The sequence below is a fragment of the Macrobrachium nipponense genome, chromosome 42, assembly GCF_015104395.2.
Source record: "Macrobrachium nipponense isolate FS-2020 chromosome 42, ASM1510439v2, whole genome shotgun sequence".
Classification (NCBI taxonomy): Eukaryota; Metazoa; Arthropoda; class Malacostraca; order Decapoda; family Palaemonidae; genus Macrobrachium; species Macrobrachium nipponense.
The window spans coordinates 30,139,162-30,159,267 of NC_061103.1; the positions used below are offsets into that span (position 1 = coordinate 30,139,162).

The 20,106-nt window shown below is 36.3% G+C and overlaps 1 protein-coding gene across 1 annotated transcript in view; it reads right to left on the bottom strand.

The window, feature by feature from the left end:
* The window catches only part of LOC135213426 (techylectin-5B-like), a 34,793-nt gene extending 16,307 nt beyond the window's left edge, over positions 1-18,486 (bottom strand). The window contains exon 1 of the mRNA XM_064247385.1: positions 17,996-18,486. Coding sequence (XP_064103455.1) covers positions 17,996-18,055 — 60 coding nt within the window. The 5' untranslated portion in view covers positions 18,056-18,486. The remainder of the gene's footprint in view (positions 1-17,995) is intronic.
* Between the last annotated feature and the right edge of the window lie 1,620 nt (positions 18,487-20,106).

A 20,106-nucleotide genomic window follows, 5' to 3' on the forward strand; every position in this document is an offset into this window, starting at 1 on the left:
TTTATAATATACGTATACATTTATATAATGTATGGATGAAGGGAAAACTGCTGTAGTTGTTTAGATGAACTGCTTGAAAAGTAAATGCAATGTTAGAAGAATGCATCAACATTTGTAAAGTTAAATAAAAAGAAAAAAATCGCAAAGACTAAATTCTCCCGCCAGCGAAACCCACAGGTTGGTACTATCTGTGATGGCAATATAAAGACCAAGGTGGGTTGAATGAATAAGTTTAATATATATTATGCAAATTAAAAAGTCCAGGCTTGTGAGTTTTGATGTGGTATCATTTTAACTGATAACTTAGAGAGCAGAAACTGGATGCAAGTTACTCCAAAACCACATTTGATTAAAATGTGTATAAAAGAGTTTATATTTGAATTCAACGGGATAATTTGCTCTCAATTGAGTTTTTGAAAGCAGGCTATTAACCCTTAAACGCCGGAGCGGTAAATAAAAAAATGACTCCCGTATGCCGGAGGGGTTTGAGAGTGAGCGCGTAAGCAGAAAAAATATTTTTTCAAAAAAACACAGCGCGCTTAGTTTTCAAGATTAAGAGATCATTTTTGGCTCCTTTTTTTGTCATTGCTTGAAGTTTAGTATGCAACCATCAGAAATGAAAAAACAAAAAAATTATCTTATCACATATAAATAATGCGATATATGATAGCGCAAAAACTAAATTTCATATATTAATTGTATTCAAATAGCGCTGTGCGCAAAACGGTGAAAGGTAACAAGTTACTTTTTTTTCGTGTAATGTGCACTAAATTGCGATCATTTTGATATATAACCACATTGTAAAACGATAAAAGCAACACAGAGAAAAATTATCAAACAAAATAATGCATGAATTCGTAACGCGCTTACGGTAAACACATATTTTTTTTCCATTTCAAAAATCACATAAATCTAAATATTGTCCTAGAGACTTCCAATATGTTTCAGAATGAAGACAAATGATTGAATATTACTATACTGTAAGAATATTAGCTTAAAAATGCAGTTTTCGACATATATGACGAGCTAAAGTTGACCGAATGTCGAATTTTTTATAATATATTTTATTTTTTTATATGCAATTATTTCGGAAATAAGAAAAGCTACAACTTTCAAATATTTTTTCGTTTTATTCTACATGAAATTGTGCACATTTTCATATATAAAACTCTATGAAATGCCTAATATGAAACGGAGCAAATATTCCGAGAATGGGACTTACGCATTTCGGAGATTTGTGGCGGAGAATCCGCGCGCGGAGGGAAGGAAAGTTTTTTTTAAATTCACCATAAAATTTAATATTGTGCTAGAGACTTCGAATTTGTTTCACGATGAAGATAAATGACTGAAAATATTAAATAGACTGTAAGAGTTTTATAGCTTACAATTGCGTTTTCGACCATTTCGGTAGTCAAATTTGACCCGAACGTGGTTTTTTTTTATTTATCGTGATTTATATGCAAAAAATATTCGAAAATGGAGAATAGCTACAACCTTCAACTATTTATTGTTGTATTATACATGAAATTGCGCACATTCATATATAAAACGTTATGTAACGGCTAATTTAAAATGGTGCAAACATTACCACAATCGCACGTATGATTTTTTCTTTTCGGAAGAGTTACCGCGCGGACGTAAAGAAATGTTATTTTTTCATAAATTCACCATAAATCGAAATATTGTGCTAGAGACTTCCAATTTGTTGCAAAATGAAGGTAAATGCTTGAATATTACTAGAATATAGGCGTTTTAGCTTACAATTGCGTTTTTTTTTTCGACCATTTCGGTAGAGTCAAAATTGACCGAAGGTTGAAAATTTGTCACTTATCATGTTTTTTATATGAAAATATTTCAAAATTGATAAAAGCTACAACCATGGGTTGTTTTAGTTGTATTGTGCATGAAATTGCGCACATTTTCATATATAAAAACTTTATGTAACGGCTAATTTAAAATGGTGCAAACATTACCACAATCGCATGTATGATTATTTTCGGAAGAGTTACCGCCGCGGACGTAAGGAAAGTTTTTCATAAATTCACCATAAATCGAAATATTGTGCTAGAGACTTCCAATTAGTTGCAAAAATTAAAGTTTAAATGATGAATATACTAAAATATAAGGAGTTTTAGCTTACAATTGCGTTTTTCGACCATTTCGGTAGAGTCAAAGTTGACCGAAGGTTGAAATTTTGGCACTTATCGTTATTTATATGAAAATATCTTAAAAACTGATAAAAGCTACAATCATGAATATTTTTTTGTTGTATTCTACATAAAAAATGCGCACATTTCATATATAATACTCTATGTAACGGCTAATTTTTAAAACGGTACAAAAATTATGTCAAAGTGACGAAATAATTTCAGAGATGTGTCACAGATACTTTTTAGTGCGGCAAGAAAGAAATTCGCGCTTGCGCGCCTGCGTAACGATTGTAAACAAAACAACACCTTGATCCGTGAACTCCCAGCATCCCCCAAGGCGCGTGATTCAAGAGTTTTCGGCTGGTAGGCCTAAAAGTATTTTCCTTTTTTGCGAATTTTTAAAAAACTTTTGTATGTCGACGTTAAAATACGTCCAGTCGGCACCCGAGATGAAAATTGTCGACGTAAAAAATACGTCCAGTCGGGCGTTTTAAGGGTTAAAGAAAAAAAAGCGCAGCAGTCCAGTTTTGAGTCAGGTATGACGGCCTTATGTGTAATTTGGCAAGGAATGTAAGCACTTGTTTTGATAAATTAGATGGATCGCTAATGCACGGGATCAGTAATGAATAGGTTTAGATATGTTGACAGAAAACCTACCAAAAAGTCTCACATTCGTGTTTGAACGAGCATTACATTTAAGCAGCGCCGAGTATGTTGACGGGGGAATATGTAATGAGGAATACTGGCCAGAAATCAAAATATATCATTCGGCTTTAGCAAAAGACTGAGTGACAAAAAAGGACTTTTTCTGATAACAGAGAGGTACAAATCAAAAATAAGAAACTGCTCCTTCTATCACGATATTAATTTTCAAAGACATTCCCCATTTGCTTTAGCGACTGTAGTTCATGTGGTATTCAAAAACAATAGAGAAATATAAATAAAAAATTCTTCATATCGAATCCCATGAATAAGTCATGATAACTTTTATATTGGTCAAAACTAGAACATCTTTAGAAAGAAAATGGAGCGGCATCAGAAAAAACGTTAATGATATGTTAAACGAGAACTAAGCCATTTGCTTTTCACGTTAGTGAAAAATTCATCCAGGTAAACTGGACCGAGGACTAAAAAAGTCATTTTTTCATTCAAATATTATTTTTATTTGGGGGATAAATATCCATCAAAGTAGTTTCTTAAAAGAAAAAGCTCTGTATGAATGTGAATATCAGCTAAGGACTGTATAAACTCCATCCCTGCATTTAAAGAAAAAAAAAAAAATATATATATATATATACTAGATATATATATATATATATATATATATATATATTTATACATATATAATATATATATAGATATATATATATGTGTGTGTGTGTGTGTGTGTGTATGTGTGTGTTTGAATATCACAGGAAAATGACAGGCAGAAAGTCTGTACCAAGCGCTTTCGCCTTTTTTACTGAGGCTTTTTTTTTTTTTTTTTTTTTTTTTTGCGCTCGACAATGCCTGTCATATATAATGAAGTCACGTGAATCTACAGCGAATTTCTAAGTATACCATACGTATATATATATATATATATATATATATATAATATATATATATATTATATTATATATATAATAATATATATATATATATATATATATATATAATATATAATATATATATATAGCTGAGTCCAAACAAACACACCAAAAAGACCATCATTGATTCACAAGAAGAGTTTTGCACAGGTGCTGTGTGCATCTCAACCTGCAAATTACAACATAAAGGTTCCATTAGAATTGACAAAAAACAATTTCAAAATAAAGTCGAGAGAAAGGAAAATATTTTTTGTTTTTTTAAATGTAAATTAATATAACTTGAAATGTAGACAGACTGAAACCAGTGCACAACAAACCATCCAAAGAAAGAGAGGATTTTTTACTGTGACCCAAGTCTATGTATAATACAAAACTCTCATTACAAAAACTACAGACAAAAACCAAGCAGTATCTATACTGCATATTGCTGTTTTTTCTTAATAGTATATTTGCGAGTGCGCATAGATATATATATATATATATATATATATATATATATATATATATATATATATATTATATATATATATATATATAGTATATATATATAATATATATATATATATATATATATATATATATATATGCTGATGATTTAGTACTTGAAAGATCTGTGTGTTGTTTTCTTCTTTTCTAGAGAGAAACTTTATTTGGAATAATTGATACGGAATTCATCATACCTTGGGAATAACTTACAGACGAGGAATTATAATTAATAATTCTCGAACTGTATTGATAAAGGTACTGTCATTTCGAAACCACTGCCACAGTTCGAATTCCAGGCCAGCGCAGATACTTATCGAATATAATTTCTCTTGGGTGTACGTTAGTCCCAAGTATAATTAATTCGATATGAAACCAAATTTTTGGCTCAATATTTTGTCTTTATATACATATATTTGTGTATATATATTCATATATATATAATATATATATACTTATATGTGTATATATATAGTATATATATATATATATATATATATATATATATAATTTATATATACGTATATGTGTGTGTATATATAGATATATATATATATATATATATATATATATATATATATATATATATATAGTGTGTGTCAACTTGCTGATGGGCGTGTTATCCGCGCGTTCATTACATAACGCAAGCAATTCCAGGTCACTTAAACCATTACAATGAGAAAAAGAGACATCGCCTAATTCCTGCATCCCGCCCCGTCAAATGTAGCACATAGAGGAGCAACGACCTGTTTAAGCTTAAACACCTCTCTGATTTTTAAGCCGTCATGCTTCCTCCCCCAAGACCAATCGCAGTTCTCTTCGTCTTGCCATTTTCTACTCGTAGTACTACAGTTCCCTCCCACCGCATACGATCTGCGCGCATGGCCGCCTTCCTTTCCAATGATTCCTTCCTCCCTCGCACCGTATGGAGTAATAGACCCTCCCCTGAGGCAAAGGAAGTGAAAGCCGAGAACGGAGGAAAGTGTCTCTCTTTTACTTTAATGGCTCTTTCTCGGCTCTCTCTTATCATCTTTCTCAGAAGAGGTCTGGCTGCTGCAGCCAACGTCTTGAGGCAAGGTCTAGGCCTAGGTTGGAGGAATAAGTTTACCTAAGTTGCAAATGATTTGTCGGAAAGATATATTATGCCCATTCGATCAATTTTGTTTCATTAAACCTCTGTTTTATTCGTATTTTCTATCAATCAAAAGCTGCGTTCATAAGTTGCGTCAAATTACGTCTGACTTCAAAGTTCGAATTTTACGGAATAACTTGAACTGCATCTGTTTATTTTTACTCCGATAACATACGTAGGGTACGAAGCGTGTAACTATTTTAGAACCGGCTGATTTGTGTTCATTCATATATACTTGGACGCTTCATGTATGGGGAACGAAGCAGAAAGCTAGATAATATGACGCAGGAAAAAATACGAAACTGCTGAAGAAATATCCTGAAATGGCAGCAGCTGCTGTGATCGGTATTATATACACAGAACAGATCATTGCAGGAAATAAGCAGGAAAAACTGCTAACAAAATCAGAAACATAACAAAATCTTGCATAAACCACACAACTGAAGACGGGATCACTTTTGATGTTTCCAAGGCTTGTGACGGAGTTCAAAAGGATTCCTGAAACGAGAGAAATTAATTTGCCTCCTGAATATTGGCACTAAAGTCACTTTATCATCAGTAGTCTTGATATTTGACCAAGTTTGGTCGCAAGATACAGGAGGGAGAGAGAACGTGGATGTTCTCGTGCGTACTTGCGAGGGTTCGTGCTGCTGCATATGGTCGGTGAACAAATAGAAACTTCACATTTGAGTTGCGTGAATCCTCTTCATTGCCATGCAATGCTAATAGTTTCCGCAGCGAAATGGGAAAACCAGAAAGCACTGCATGTTTACTGCTGTTTACAGGGTGGCTTTCTACAGGGTAAAAAAAAAAATAACCCCCCCCCTAATTAAATTAACATTGTATATTTTACACGCTGTTGCCTGGCACAGAGCCAATCCTCCTTGACTTCACTGAACCTAACGAAAAGTCCAGCTCTTAACGCAATGGATTTTACCCTGTGAGGTTTACTGTTCCATCAACTTCGGTGACGACTGGAAGTTGCCTAGACCGTCTACGTACGTCGTTGTGCAACTGCTCACGGAAAACATTTTGACACCACAGCTGACATTTGTTTTGTGTGGGTGTGTGTTTTTTTTTTAAACAATGTTTCTCTCAACAAAAACTGTTTCCTGTTTCCAGCAATTAAATCAACTGTACCAAATTTCCTAGTGTTTTGTGGGTCTTTCTGCGTATACTGTTCAACGATTTCTCAAAATGCGGAATGAATGCCTTTCTGTCACTAACTTGCACGCAAGGACACACTTAGCACACATAGCAACACAGGGTTGAGAGAATTGGTTCATTATATGTAAAGATCCCCCTACACTACTAATAATTAACAGACTATTTTTTTTAAGTGTAGGGCCTAATACATCGGGTCGAAAAGCGGACTGTACTGAGCGCCATAGAAACGGAAGAAAGTTGTTGCGGTTTACCAGACACCATAGGAGCCCTCTCCTGATATTTACAAGAGAAAGGGAAAGACGGCCATTATTGGATTTGTTTTCACTATTTGACAGAGCTCTCAGTTGAAAACACACACACTTTCACATGCACACACACACACACACACACACATGACACGCTTATCTGTGTAATGGCCATTGTTGATACCTTCACACATGGAAAAACAAATTCGTGGATATAGATAAATAAGAATTTTTAACAGCTAGTCTTGATACTATATAGACAGAATATTTGTAAGCTCCTGCTGGTCAGAAATCATGAGCAAAAAACAGAGAGAAAGAGAAAGAGTCTTAACTGACTTTCTGTTCCTAGCCGAGTCGATACAACCTGACAAAGGAATCAAAGATTTAATTATCATTTTAGGCACAAAATTGAACCATCATCATTAAGTTAAATTGCCGTTGAATTAAATATGGAATTTAGGCCAAAGACCAAAGCACTGGGACCTATGAGGTCATGCAGCGCTGAAACGGAAATTGACACTAAAGGCTCTGAAAGGTGTAACAGGAGGAAAACCTAAAAGCAGTTGCACTATGAATGAGTTGTTAGGAGAGGGTGGAAAGGAAGATGGAAGAAAGAGAATAGGAAAGGAGGTACAGTAAAAGGAACGAGAGAGGTTGGGGTTACAGCTAGGGCACGTTGCAAAGAACCTTAAGTAATGCCTACAGGAATTCCATTTTAATCCCTAAGTCTAAAATATGACTGCAATCTTAGCCTTACTAATGGCAGCATCATCCGTAACCCACATCATATGAGAAGAGAGAGAGAGAGAGAGAGAGAGAGAATTACATTATCAACCAATAACATATCACACATACATACCAATGAACATCTCAGATCTTGTAAGATAAAACAAACAAAAAAAAAAATTGTTGTTACAACCCGTTTGAAAAATGAATCGATACTAAAACAAAATAATAGTAGTTGTAACGCCTTGAGATATTATTTGTTATGAAGTGCGAGAATAATCATTATTATCATGATATCACTCAACAAGGCCTAGACTTGAATTAATTTTACAGTTTCAGCTAGAATTGTCATGTGACAAGGCATTCAAATTTTGCTTTGTCCAAAAGCCTATATGCCCCTCCACCCTCTGATATGTGTACAATAATAATAATAATAATAATAATAATAATAATAATAATAATATAATAGGTAAGTAGTAGTAGTAGTAGTAGTAGTAGTAGTAGTAGTAGTAGTAGTACTCATGCAGAGAGTATGACTAGAAACAGCGCACATAGCGAGACACGTGATGGACTCCTAAGGTTGCAGGATGCAACCCGGACCCCCGCACTATAAATACTACCCAGCCGAATAGGATGGTATAATAATAATAATAATAATAATAATAATAATAATAATAATAATAATAATAATAATAATCCCCATGCGCACGTCCAAGAAAAGAGAAGATAACTAGGCCCTGGCCCAATTAAGAACGAGAGATATGTTGAGCCTGAACACACTGAGCTGATTTCTACAAAACCTCAGCCACATATGCTTCGCAGGCGGCCTCCATCCCAAATCGAGATTTCTCCACGCAGCTTGTCCAAGCCTCCCGCCAGAGGCGCCAATGACCGTCGATTTCGACGCCGCAGAAAGGAAAGTCGAGCTGATAACCCGTCTACAGAAAGCAGCGCTTCCTCCGCAAATAAGAGATGCGTGACTTTTGGATGGTAAGCTGCAAGTATTCAGTGGCAGTTTAAGGTGACAGACTCACAAAGGAGTATTTTTAAGGATATCAAACTATGACAGGGTGTTTACTTGTACTTCGAATAGAAAACAAGACTTCGTGCTAACTCGAAATCATTATCCTGCAGAGGTCCACCTACTTGTCATTGAGAGAGACCGAGATGGTTCTCTTGTTACTCTGCAGGCCTACTTATGGACATGGTCCTTGTGAAGTTCATATGTCAAACAACAATCACACAACTCGCTACACATACTTACTTACAAACATACATTTGTATGTATGTAAGTTCTAGGTAAATCCCTTGGGGAAGGAAATACCACATAAATGGTGAATGAGCTGATTTCCGACGATGTCACATCGGTCCCTTTGATGAGAAATGCTACAGCGCTGGATTACAGTTATACTGTACCAAGGCAGCGGTGACTGGTGGTGCGCCTCTTGAAGGATTGTGGATTCCTTGTTGGAAGGAAATAGTGTCAAATGGCAGTGTATAGCCTTTCCACATCAGGCCAATAGCAGTTATTTTCTCGTGTCTGTGAAATTCTGGCAAATTGTCGCCAAGTACCCTTCGTGGGGTGACAGTCACCAAATGGCTGGGGTTATGAGGTTTGCAACCGAAGACCTTACAGCCGTTAATATTGTGGAGGTTTTCTGCATATGAGATTAATCTTAAATCACCAGTTGAAGTGTGAATGTGGTAGAGATCATTAATATACAAGCATACGTATAAACAACCCACCCACCCCCCACACAGACACAGACAGACAGACACACACACACAATACACACACATATATATATATATATATATATATATAGTATATATATATATTATATATATATATATATACTATATATATATACATATATTGTAATAGCCACAATGCCCTCTTAACTTCTCAAATTCTTGCTCTTTTTTCACACTTTTCCACAACACTACCACACCAAATTTATATTATATATATATATATATATTATATATATATATATATATCAATATATATATATGTGTGTGTGGTGTGTGTGTGTGTGTGTGTGTGTGTGTGTGTAAACATAAAGACGACTAAATATCATAAAGATAATGACACCTAGAAATATTAGTCCTAGACAACGAACTAGTGTACAATTGAGTGTGCATTTCCGTTAACTCCCCCCCCCCACTATCTAAAAAAAAAAAGAAAAAAAAAAAGTCTTGCACCTGAACAGTCGCAAATTTGTGCTCATTCCAAACATTATCACTTTTACGATCTTCTGACTAGGAATTGGATCTATGCTACTAATGAGTTAGCTTTGGTCACTGACAGCAAAACTTACGGGAAATTTTTCCTTAATCTTTTGCAATTTTTGTAACTATTTTTCTATTTGGGATCAGCGACGACAGAGACCACACACCTACATAGAGACGCCCCTCCTTTCAACGGGAGAACAGTCAGTTACTTTGCAACAATAGACTATAAGAAAAATTTGTCAGTACCGCTGTTTGAGAATATTACAAAATGGATCATGAGAATGAAAAGGTGAACTATGATGTTCAAAGATCAGTTTCAAAATCTGGTTTCACGTCACAGAATTCTAAATGTTCTTATTCGATATGCAAAAATTACACAACCAAATGACTAAATACAGTATATATACTACTCATCCTGAGAGCCTCTGTAGGCAAACTTCTATGGTAACGTTGGTATCGGTGGAGGAAGAAGGATATGCTTCTCTCTCTCTCTCTCTCTCTCTCCCTCTCCTTCTCTCTCTCTCTCTCTCTCTCTCCTCTCTCTATTCTTGCCTTTCTCTTAGTTTGTTTGTGTGTTGTGAGTCCCGGCAACTACCTGTCCTTATTCACTTCCAGGCATATTCATTGCCTCCTGCACTCATCAAATACCAACTGTAATACGATTTGAACTCGATATGCAATGTTGAAGGAGAATGTTCATGTAATACACCAATGCAGGCACCGAGAAAGAGAGAGAATCTTGATAATCAATTACAGCTATGCATGCATACACACCACACACACACACACACACACACACACACATATATATATATATATATATATAGATATAATATATATAGATATATATAATATATACTATATATATATTAATATATATATATATAGCTATATATTATGTACACAAAAAAGGTAAAAGGACGTTAACCTTGAAGTCCTACATGACCAATAACAGCGCAGGGTAACTCCATAACCAAAACATGCAGGAATACTAGAAGTAATTAAATATTCAATTTGAAATGATCGTGGATTAGTATACTGACATTCAATTGGTTCACTTTGGGGAAAGAGACACTATGAAGGCCCAAGAGCAACTGGGTCGCTTCTCTCCACAGAGTTATGATGACTAGGTCTAGGCTATACTTACTTTTATATGAAGAGAAACTCTCTCTCTCTCTCTCTCTCTCTCTCTCTCTCTCTCTCTCTCTCTCTCTCTCTACGGAAAACTGCAAGTAAGCATAAAGTAGCTAGCCTTCTTTATCACAGAAATAAAGTCAGCGCATGTGAAATGAAGGTATGCGATTCGTCTCTTGCACAAACTGAAACATTTAAAAAAAACATGATTATAGGCCTATCGATGCCGAAAACAGAGAAAATCAGATATTTACTGTGTAATAAACTGATAAACTGATCAAAATACAAACTCTCACGACCTTCCCTGCTCATAAGCGACATATATGAAAAAGAAAAGCTTGATGTTTATATTGCAGAAAGAAATATTCAAGACCATTACCAAAAGTATCTACAGAGAAGCAGCCCTTGGAGGTAAAGACGGATGAGTCACCATGGGAAAGCCTTTCACTTGAATCTGCCGAAATCTACAAGCAATGTGAAGAGCGCCTCTCAGACATTAGAGCAATATTCCACATATATATCAGAAGGACCAAGCCAGAAATGAGTAATAAGCACTAGACCTAAAAAGTATACCCAGGTTCCAGGGTCTCATCTGATGTGATCCTTCCACATATATATCAGAAGGACCAAGCCAGGAGTGAGTAATAAGCACCAGGCCTAAAGAGTACAATGTGATCCTTCCAAAAAATTCTTATTATTACTTCTTATCCGAAAAGCATGATAGAAGAGTTCAGTTATCAGGTTATTGAATATATTACTGGAACGAAGGAGAGAACTAGATCATGAAATTAGTAGTAGTCAAGTTTCGTAGTTAGTCGAGATCTCTAGCAGATATTAACCATGCGTAAATAACAGCGCCCCACAAGACTGAGTGTTCGACGCTGAGGAACTCAGAAAGACGACTGAGAACTTGAGAAGGAAAGGACCTTCTATAGAATATTATATAGACCTTGAAGAGGACATTGTGGAGTATGAAAGAGGTCATTGAACGAACCCAATGTAGCACACAGCCGATCGTAATTCGAAACGAGTTCGAAGGGAAGTGTGGCCGAAGTGTAAAGTGAGCTTTTTTAACAGAACATGTCAAAGGCCAGGAAAAAGTTTCCAGTTATTCTTCAGAGATGAGGTCAGTGGTGGATAAACAAGCATGTTGAGGGAGAAGATAAAAATGAATGAAGTCGAATGATCAGACGTTAATGTTCTGGCAGCAGCGCATAAGGCATGAATGGAATGGAATGGAATGGGTGCATTCTTGTAGAAATAATATTCCTCCGAGGGTGCATTAGGCATAAAGCCAAGCAGCTGGTACCCAGAGGGTCATTCAGCGCCATGATGAGAATGAATGAAAATGGGAGTAATATAATCAGTGAGTTTATTACAGACATCCTAAAGGTCAATGTTAAATTGGGTAAAATTTTAGAATTTTATTTCTAATGGAATTAAAACTGCCAAATATAAGATTTAAAAAAGACATAAGAGTATTTATATAAAATTATAAGATATTTTCGTAAAAAATCACAAGCATTTAAAAACACTCCAAACAGGACCAACGTCAATGTTGTCGACTATAATTTCAGCCATGGTCTTACCATCTGAATGGTACTACATCCGCCTCTCGGTTTTTCTTTGGGTAACATGTACTACTATAGCGATAAAAAGGTGACGAGCAGGAATGAGCCATCTATAAGAAAGTCCCTATATAGTAATAACCTAGGACCTTTTGATTATTAACAATAATATTTTGAACGAAAGGACATCTATGAAATGCAAAGTGCATGTGACAGAAGCGTTAGAGCTAAGGGCATCAGCATCCTGAAAGGTGCAAGATTATTACCTCACAGTTTGAAAGTCGAGGCACAAATTGAAGAGCTCTATAGTAACTACGTGTTCGTCTCGCAATTTCAACCCGAGATAAATTCAAAGGGTCTCAGCAAAGTGTCTGTCCTTTATAGCGCGTTCACACACTCACACACACACAAGTAATCGGTTGTGAGACTATTTTTTCAAAACATCAAATTCAAATCGAAGATCTCACGACCTTGATAGCCATAATACAGCACATAAAAACAAAGCTACAGAAATATAACACTCTACAGGAAGCAGTTATAGATATAAAGTATATCTTACCGCATAAAATACAGTGCTCATCCGTGTATTATTTTCATTTTCCCGTGAGGAACTTCTGGCGCCACCATTCCTAAGGTATGGAGACTACTACAGGATTAAATCTACTAATCCTGATAGAGCAGTTGACAGATTGGAGTCAACAGTGAGGGTACAATACTGAGACTATAATTATCATCAAATAGGATGTTTATACCGCAGAAACAAGAAGAAAGAACAAAAGTAATGCCACAATAATGACGGCTGCCAGCCATTCTAATGTTTATAATTCATGAAACTTGGCATTTTTGTATGAAATACAATTTACTTGGTCATCGCGTCTCCACGAAAAAGAATGAAATGTGGTAAGATAAGTAAAATCATCATAGATAAAATTAAACGAATAATATCAGTGAATATACGATGTTCAGCCTAGTTTTGCGTGCCCTATGCCGTCCCTTACCTACACATTAGTAACCTGAAACTACAGAACAACTACAAAACACTCACTAAATTGTTTATTAAAAGACAAATATCTGCCCCATTCTTTTTCCCTTCCCCTAATACCTTCCTATCACAACCCTCCTTTGTTTATCCCCTTCCAAGCCTTACCTTTCCTTCCGGAGGACAATTAGGGTCTTAAATTGATTTGTAACCGTACCCTGTCAAGTCATGTCATTACTGAATAAGGACTTCCAAACCACATGTAGGCCTAATGACCAGTGTTACAAATTAGCAAGTTGAACTGGGCCTGTAATGGATTTTGTGTGGTTCAACAAATTATTGTTTGTTTCAAAGTCGCTATTTCCGTAATTGTGATGAATCTCTCCCTCTCTCTCTCTCTCTCTCTCGTAGTGCGTGCGTGAACTTACATGTGATTCCAGCCAAGCGTTAAACCAGCAGTTCCCCAAAGGAAGTATAACATCGATGTGAATCAGCGCATGATGAACCGTGTCTTGATCTCCCGCCATATACTACTCTAATCGCGCAACTTGTCAGTGTCAAGCGAAATATGAGTCAATTAAAACTGGAGTTTTAACCCTACTCAAACAATACTGAAGAGTGAAGACCACCAAAAGATACCGTCAAAATCCACTGGCTGATCCACAAACCTTTCATTGTGGGTGGGGCGGGGCCATCTAGGAGTATTTTATATATATATATATATATATATATATATATATATTATATATATACGTATATATACATATATATATATTATATATATTATATATATTATATTATATATATATATATATATACGTATATATCACATATGATTACATACATAATATATAAAACGTGTACGCACATACGGTACATATCAGTATTTATATAATGTATGCACACTCAAATATATAGTACACATAGTAGCAGTAGTTGTTGTTATTGTATTTGTTGTTGGAGTAATCATTAACTAAACCATTTTTTTGCTACGTTTGATGATTGGCAACTCCTTAAATCCGCCACTAAGTTGAATGAGATTATATGTCGGTGTGAAGGGCAGCTGCCAGTTAATTAATACTACCTAAATATCAAGGCATCGTACTTTCGTGAATATAGGTCTACAGTGAGAAAACGGCTGTCCTTGACGCTATTTCCGACAGGTAGGATAGGGTTGGAGAGGCAAGCTCTTCTAAGTATAGTATTTGTGGCCAGTAATCACATTATTTAAGGAGCTAAGTATCACATACTAAGTGACATAAGTGAAAGTTGTTCTAGGAAAATAATACTGAAACTTTGTGGTCTTGAATATATGTTTAAAGTTGGTTTTTATTTACATATTCATAGAAGCCCCGTTTGTTCATTTAAACAAGGACTGCAGGTTCAAAGGTCCTTTGGTTTCTATGGTACTACAATGCTCTGCGCTAAGCTTTCCACTCCACTGGTACGGTAGACTTTAGGCCCAATTTTCTTTTAATGAGAATAGCTGACACTTTGATAATGTTGTTTGGTCTGATATAGCAGTTTTATAATGCCACATCATCATTAGAAGAAAACGGCTTGGCCTTCTGTGGAAAATGCTCTCAGGGAATTCAACCTGCGAGAATCGACATCAGAGGACATGGCATTCCTTTCAAAACTCTACTTGAACGTCTTAGGCTCACTGATTCACGTGGAATTTGAGATGTTAGTGAGCCAAGCACATCAATTTCCAGAGAAGATGGAAGGTCCTCGTCGTTTCCGTAACGTATCTAAAATGGCTGCGAAAGACTACTTAAATGCTTTCATGTATAAAAACCCAGAGATATAGTAGATGTAATCGGCTCCACAAGCTTTTAGAAATCATTACTACTTTGGCAACAAAGTGGGTCAGAATGGTTAGACGCAACACTAGTCCTACTCAGTGCGCAGCACATGAATGAACTGATGCTGTTAATGATTTACGAGTGAAAACTTTATAGCCACTTGGTCCAACCATTTTCTCCGATGATAATTATTCTCTGCAGCAACACTGACAGAGGAAGACATGCCTGAGGATTACTGCGTATTTGATCATTCCTGTACAGCCCGATCTGGCAGGAAACAGGCCACCATGCCCTGGAATCTATCCCACGAATTCTCATGTGGACAAAACACGCCTCTAAAAGATGAAAAACAGTCGTCTCGACTGATTTGTAGTCGAAAAAAAAAAGGTCTTCTAATAAACCATTTAATGAAAAATGTCCAAATATTGTCATCTCAAAACTGTAAGGACAGCCGAAGGCCTGAACTAACAATTGATACAATTGCGTCAGCTTACGTTTCCTATCTCAGCTATTCAGGCGAGAGCGCTGATTCCTCTCTCTCTCTCTCTCTCTCTCTCTCTCTCTCGAAAATACTGCATTCGGGAATAGTCCCTGCAAGTTCCTTAGTATTACCATCATCATTACGAGGTGATGTGACGTACACAACATATAGCGAAAGAAAAATATCTTGGCAGAAAATCTTCTATACATAAAATGGAAATACCAGGATATTAAGAGCACGGGAAGTAACAAATAACGAAATCAACAAGAATATGAAATCAGACGAAGCCGCAAAAGACAATATATGCACGAACAAACAGTTTTTAACGAAGGTAAACAGAGAGAGAGAGAGAGAGAGAGAGAGAGAGAGAGAGAAGCTGCACTGTACGATGAATATCAAGTGGTCATGTGCCCGCGCAATTTGGCTTTTTTGTATATTTATTTATTTTATTTTATTATAATCATTATTATTTTTTGTGTAGTCTAACATCTAGTAATAAGGTGTCATTCGTCTTACAGTGCGCCGAATTTCTTCAGTATTTCACCGGGGAAGATTGTAATGGATTCCTGTGGTCAATTTCCCATGATTGGTTACGTGAAATTCTGACATAACGTAGTAAAACTGTGTGATTATAATATATATATATATATATATATATATATATATATATATATCAGATATATATATGTGTGTGTGTGTGTGTGTGTGTGTGTGTGTGTGTGTGTGTGTGTGTGTGTAAAACTTTATTGACTAATCAATTTCAGAAAAAGAAAAACATACGCCAGACTTACGTTTACATTTGGCTTCAAGATTTCCATAAAACACAAACAAGCAAAAATGGTTAGCGGTGCTTACAACTGTTACAGGGTAATATGAAATATAAATGGTCTCGTCATAATCCGCCCAACAGAAAAGGTTAACAGTCTCACGAAGTCAATATATTACATCATTTATAATGATTTTTCATGATATGTACAAAGAGCGGGTCTGTCTTGAATAAACCTTTAGTACGGCCATTCAAGTTATTGTTCTCGCTATATCGAATACATGTTGTTTCGTTTAGACTTTTGACCGTTTGTTAGATTTCAACCGCGCAATAAAATTATTATTTCTGAACAAGATTCTTGCTTAAGACCACTGAAGTGAAGTGGATAAAAATAACTCTCTAACCCGTTAACTCATCGCACCGTTTCTCTGATCAGTAGTGATACTAGACCTATGTTGTGCAATCCGTTTCTCAACAGTTTTTGCTGATTGTCCTTTATAAAAATGATTGCAACTACAAGGAATTGTGTATATTATCCCGCTGTCGTATGTAGGACTGTTTCTTATTAATGTTCCGTCAATGTCATTGCGACATGAACATACAAAATTCACATTTAGTAATGTAAGTGGGTGGGTAATATGATCGAAAGATGGCAGATATGGCAACCACAGTATGGTGCTATTAAAATAACTTTTTCCACTAGTAGAATAACTAAGATTTTTTTGGCAAGAAACACTCATTGTTATCATGTAGAGTAAAATTGTGCTTAAGACCTAATCCATATATGAATATTCTATCTCGTCATCAAGGAATTCAGGTCTGACTGGATGAAGAGCTCTTAAAAACATCGATCTTATTCCTGGATATATCTCGCATTGATAATCAGATTATTGTTGCTACCTTGTCGATGTACTTCAAACTTTAATGTTATTTCTAACGACTTTAATATTCAAGAAAGCTATACGCTTATTTTCTTAATTCTCAATAGTCAATTGCATCGAAGGTACAAATCCATTCAAATGTGCTAATAAGTTCTATGTCCAAGTGAAGTTTCCAAATATGTCGTCTACATATCATGAAAAATTAGTACAAATTATGGTCTATATTGACTTGTGTTTCACTTAATTACCTATTTAGCCTCATTGTCTGTTGGGCGAACTATGTACCTAGACCATTTATATATTATTCTGTAACAGTTGTAAGCACCATTAACCAGTTTTACTTATATATATATATATATATATATGAATTTTTATCTCATCATGATTTATATACATCCACTAACCTACAATTGGCCTCTAATATAATATCCAATTCGCTTTACCTCGCAATCGATATATTTTCATATATGTTGACCGAAGGGGTCATTTTCTAGTCGAGGGGACGAAATTATTGCCAACTAAAAAATCCCCCTTCGGTTAACACATATTTGAAAATATATTAATTTCGAGGTAGAGCAAATTGGATATTAAAGAACAATTTTGTGGCTTAATATATATATGCTAACACAACAATGCACTTATCAGTATACTTACATGTCGAATAGCTTGTACTGCAACAGAAGAGACAACCAGAAAAAACGTCCCGAAGAGCATTTCTAAGTCTAGTCCTTCTGAAGATCGTTTAATTTTGTTTATATATCTCTCTTGCTTTGGAGTTCTATCGCCTATAGATTACGCAATTCAATATGACAATTCCACAGCGTCCTGGCACACTTCACATTCCCACAAACATCAGTGTTTTATCCAATTGCAAAGTTCTCGGCCGTGGAAGAGCGATCTTATACCTTCGGCCTCCCGTGTCAGGAGATCGACTCCCGCCCGAACTTCTCGACTCGGGCGAAATCGGCCTCGTCACGCCTTTGAGCACTCCACCGCCACTCACACGTTTCACCTGCGGAACATTGAGGCCGCCACTCTCGTTTTCATTCCCTGGCAGATGAGGGAAATAAATCTTCTCGAGTGAGCAGCTGAACACACCCAGTGGCTGGGAGGATGGTCTTGCTGAGAGGCGCACGTCGCGCTGGAGAAAATGTAAACAAGACAGTGTTGTATTCTAGCGTGAAATCGCCGGAAGGGTCACTTTTACCTCCCTCATCTGTCGTTCAGTTGCCATTCTCAGTTGCTGCCAGCCAGGAACAAAAAAATAAATAAATAAATAAGAAATAAAATAAAATCCCAGTAATAAGATTTTGATGCATTTAGGTACTGCAGCGCCAGAAGAGGCATTACCTGAATCGCGCAAATTCTTCAGACGACTGAACCTCCGTGCTTATCAAAGTCATATTCTAAATCTCAGGAATTCTGCTTCTCATAAATTTTGCTCTGGTCTCTTTTTTTATAGACAGATTTTAAACATTTTTTATTTACTAAAACTTCTAGTACTGCAAATTAGTTTTAATTCATGCCCAGTATCAATATGGCGCAGCCATTTCTACCTATAGGCGGACAAGGCGATTGCCTGGGGTCCCCAAGCCACCGGGTGCCCCCAGGGTAGCTTGGAAAATTTAAATTTCCCAAGCTCCCTGGGGCTCCCGAAGAAAAGTTGAAATAATGTGAATTATTAGTTGTTTTTCTGGTAAGTGTGTGGCTGTGATGTTAATTAAGCATTATTTTAAGTGTTGGTTTTTTTATTATCTTTGTGCTTTAAAATAGATGTGAAATGAATTAATGTGAAGTGTAATAGTTTCTTGCAACTTAGTAGACCATCTAAATGGCTAGAAATCCTTTCATCACAGTTTGACAAACCCCTCGGGGATAAATGAAATACCCACCTACCCATCTATCTAGGGCCCCCACAAAGCTAAAAACGGCCCTGCTATGGCGACTCTGATCAGCATTTATACAATCTTCACTCACAGCTTCACTATTTTCTATGCCAAGAATTTACGTTATATTACATTAGCTGTGCAAGACGGCCCCCCAGATGCTGAAGCCTCGTCGAGGATGGGGGGCTTAGGGTTCAGCAGCTGGGTACTGATGCCCGGTAGGAACTGCTTTCTCGCTGGGCCTTGGTGCCCAGCTGTTGATCCAACTAAATAAGTCAGCCCTTTTCCTTATACTAAAAACTTTTCATCTTTCTGCTTCCTCCCCCTATAAGATATGGATTTTATATTGATGACTTTCGGCTTGGTTTTGGACATGATTTAGGATTATTCTTGGGATTTGAAGGAGGGTGAGGATGGACAGCATGCCACCTCTCCCATTGAACTCGAGTACCTGACCATGGTCCGAAAAACGAGGGGAAAGTTTAATGTCAAACCCTCTCCTCAGTGCCGGGTCTGATCTCGACGGACATCACGACGCCTAAGCACTGGAGATAGGGTGTATATCTGGTAAATACCCCTAAGACGACCCTCATTAAAGGGATGACCCGTCCTCTAAGTGTGACTCCATGGTGGGTATGGGGAATATCTGGATGAAATAAGTTTTTCACATTATATGGTTTTGGAACCCCCCCTATTTCTGTTGACGACCCTATGCTTCCTTCAAAGGACTTGTCCGTGGAATCCCTCCAAAACTCTAGTATGGCTACTTTAGAGCCATACATACCAAAACACTGTCTCAAAAGAGAAGAACATTTAAAAGAATAACCATGGAAGATATTTTTTCTCCTCCAGTGGTCTCAGTATATCACACTCAAAATT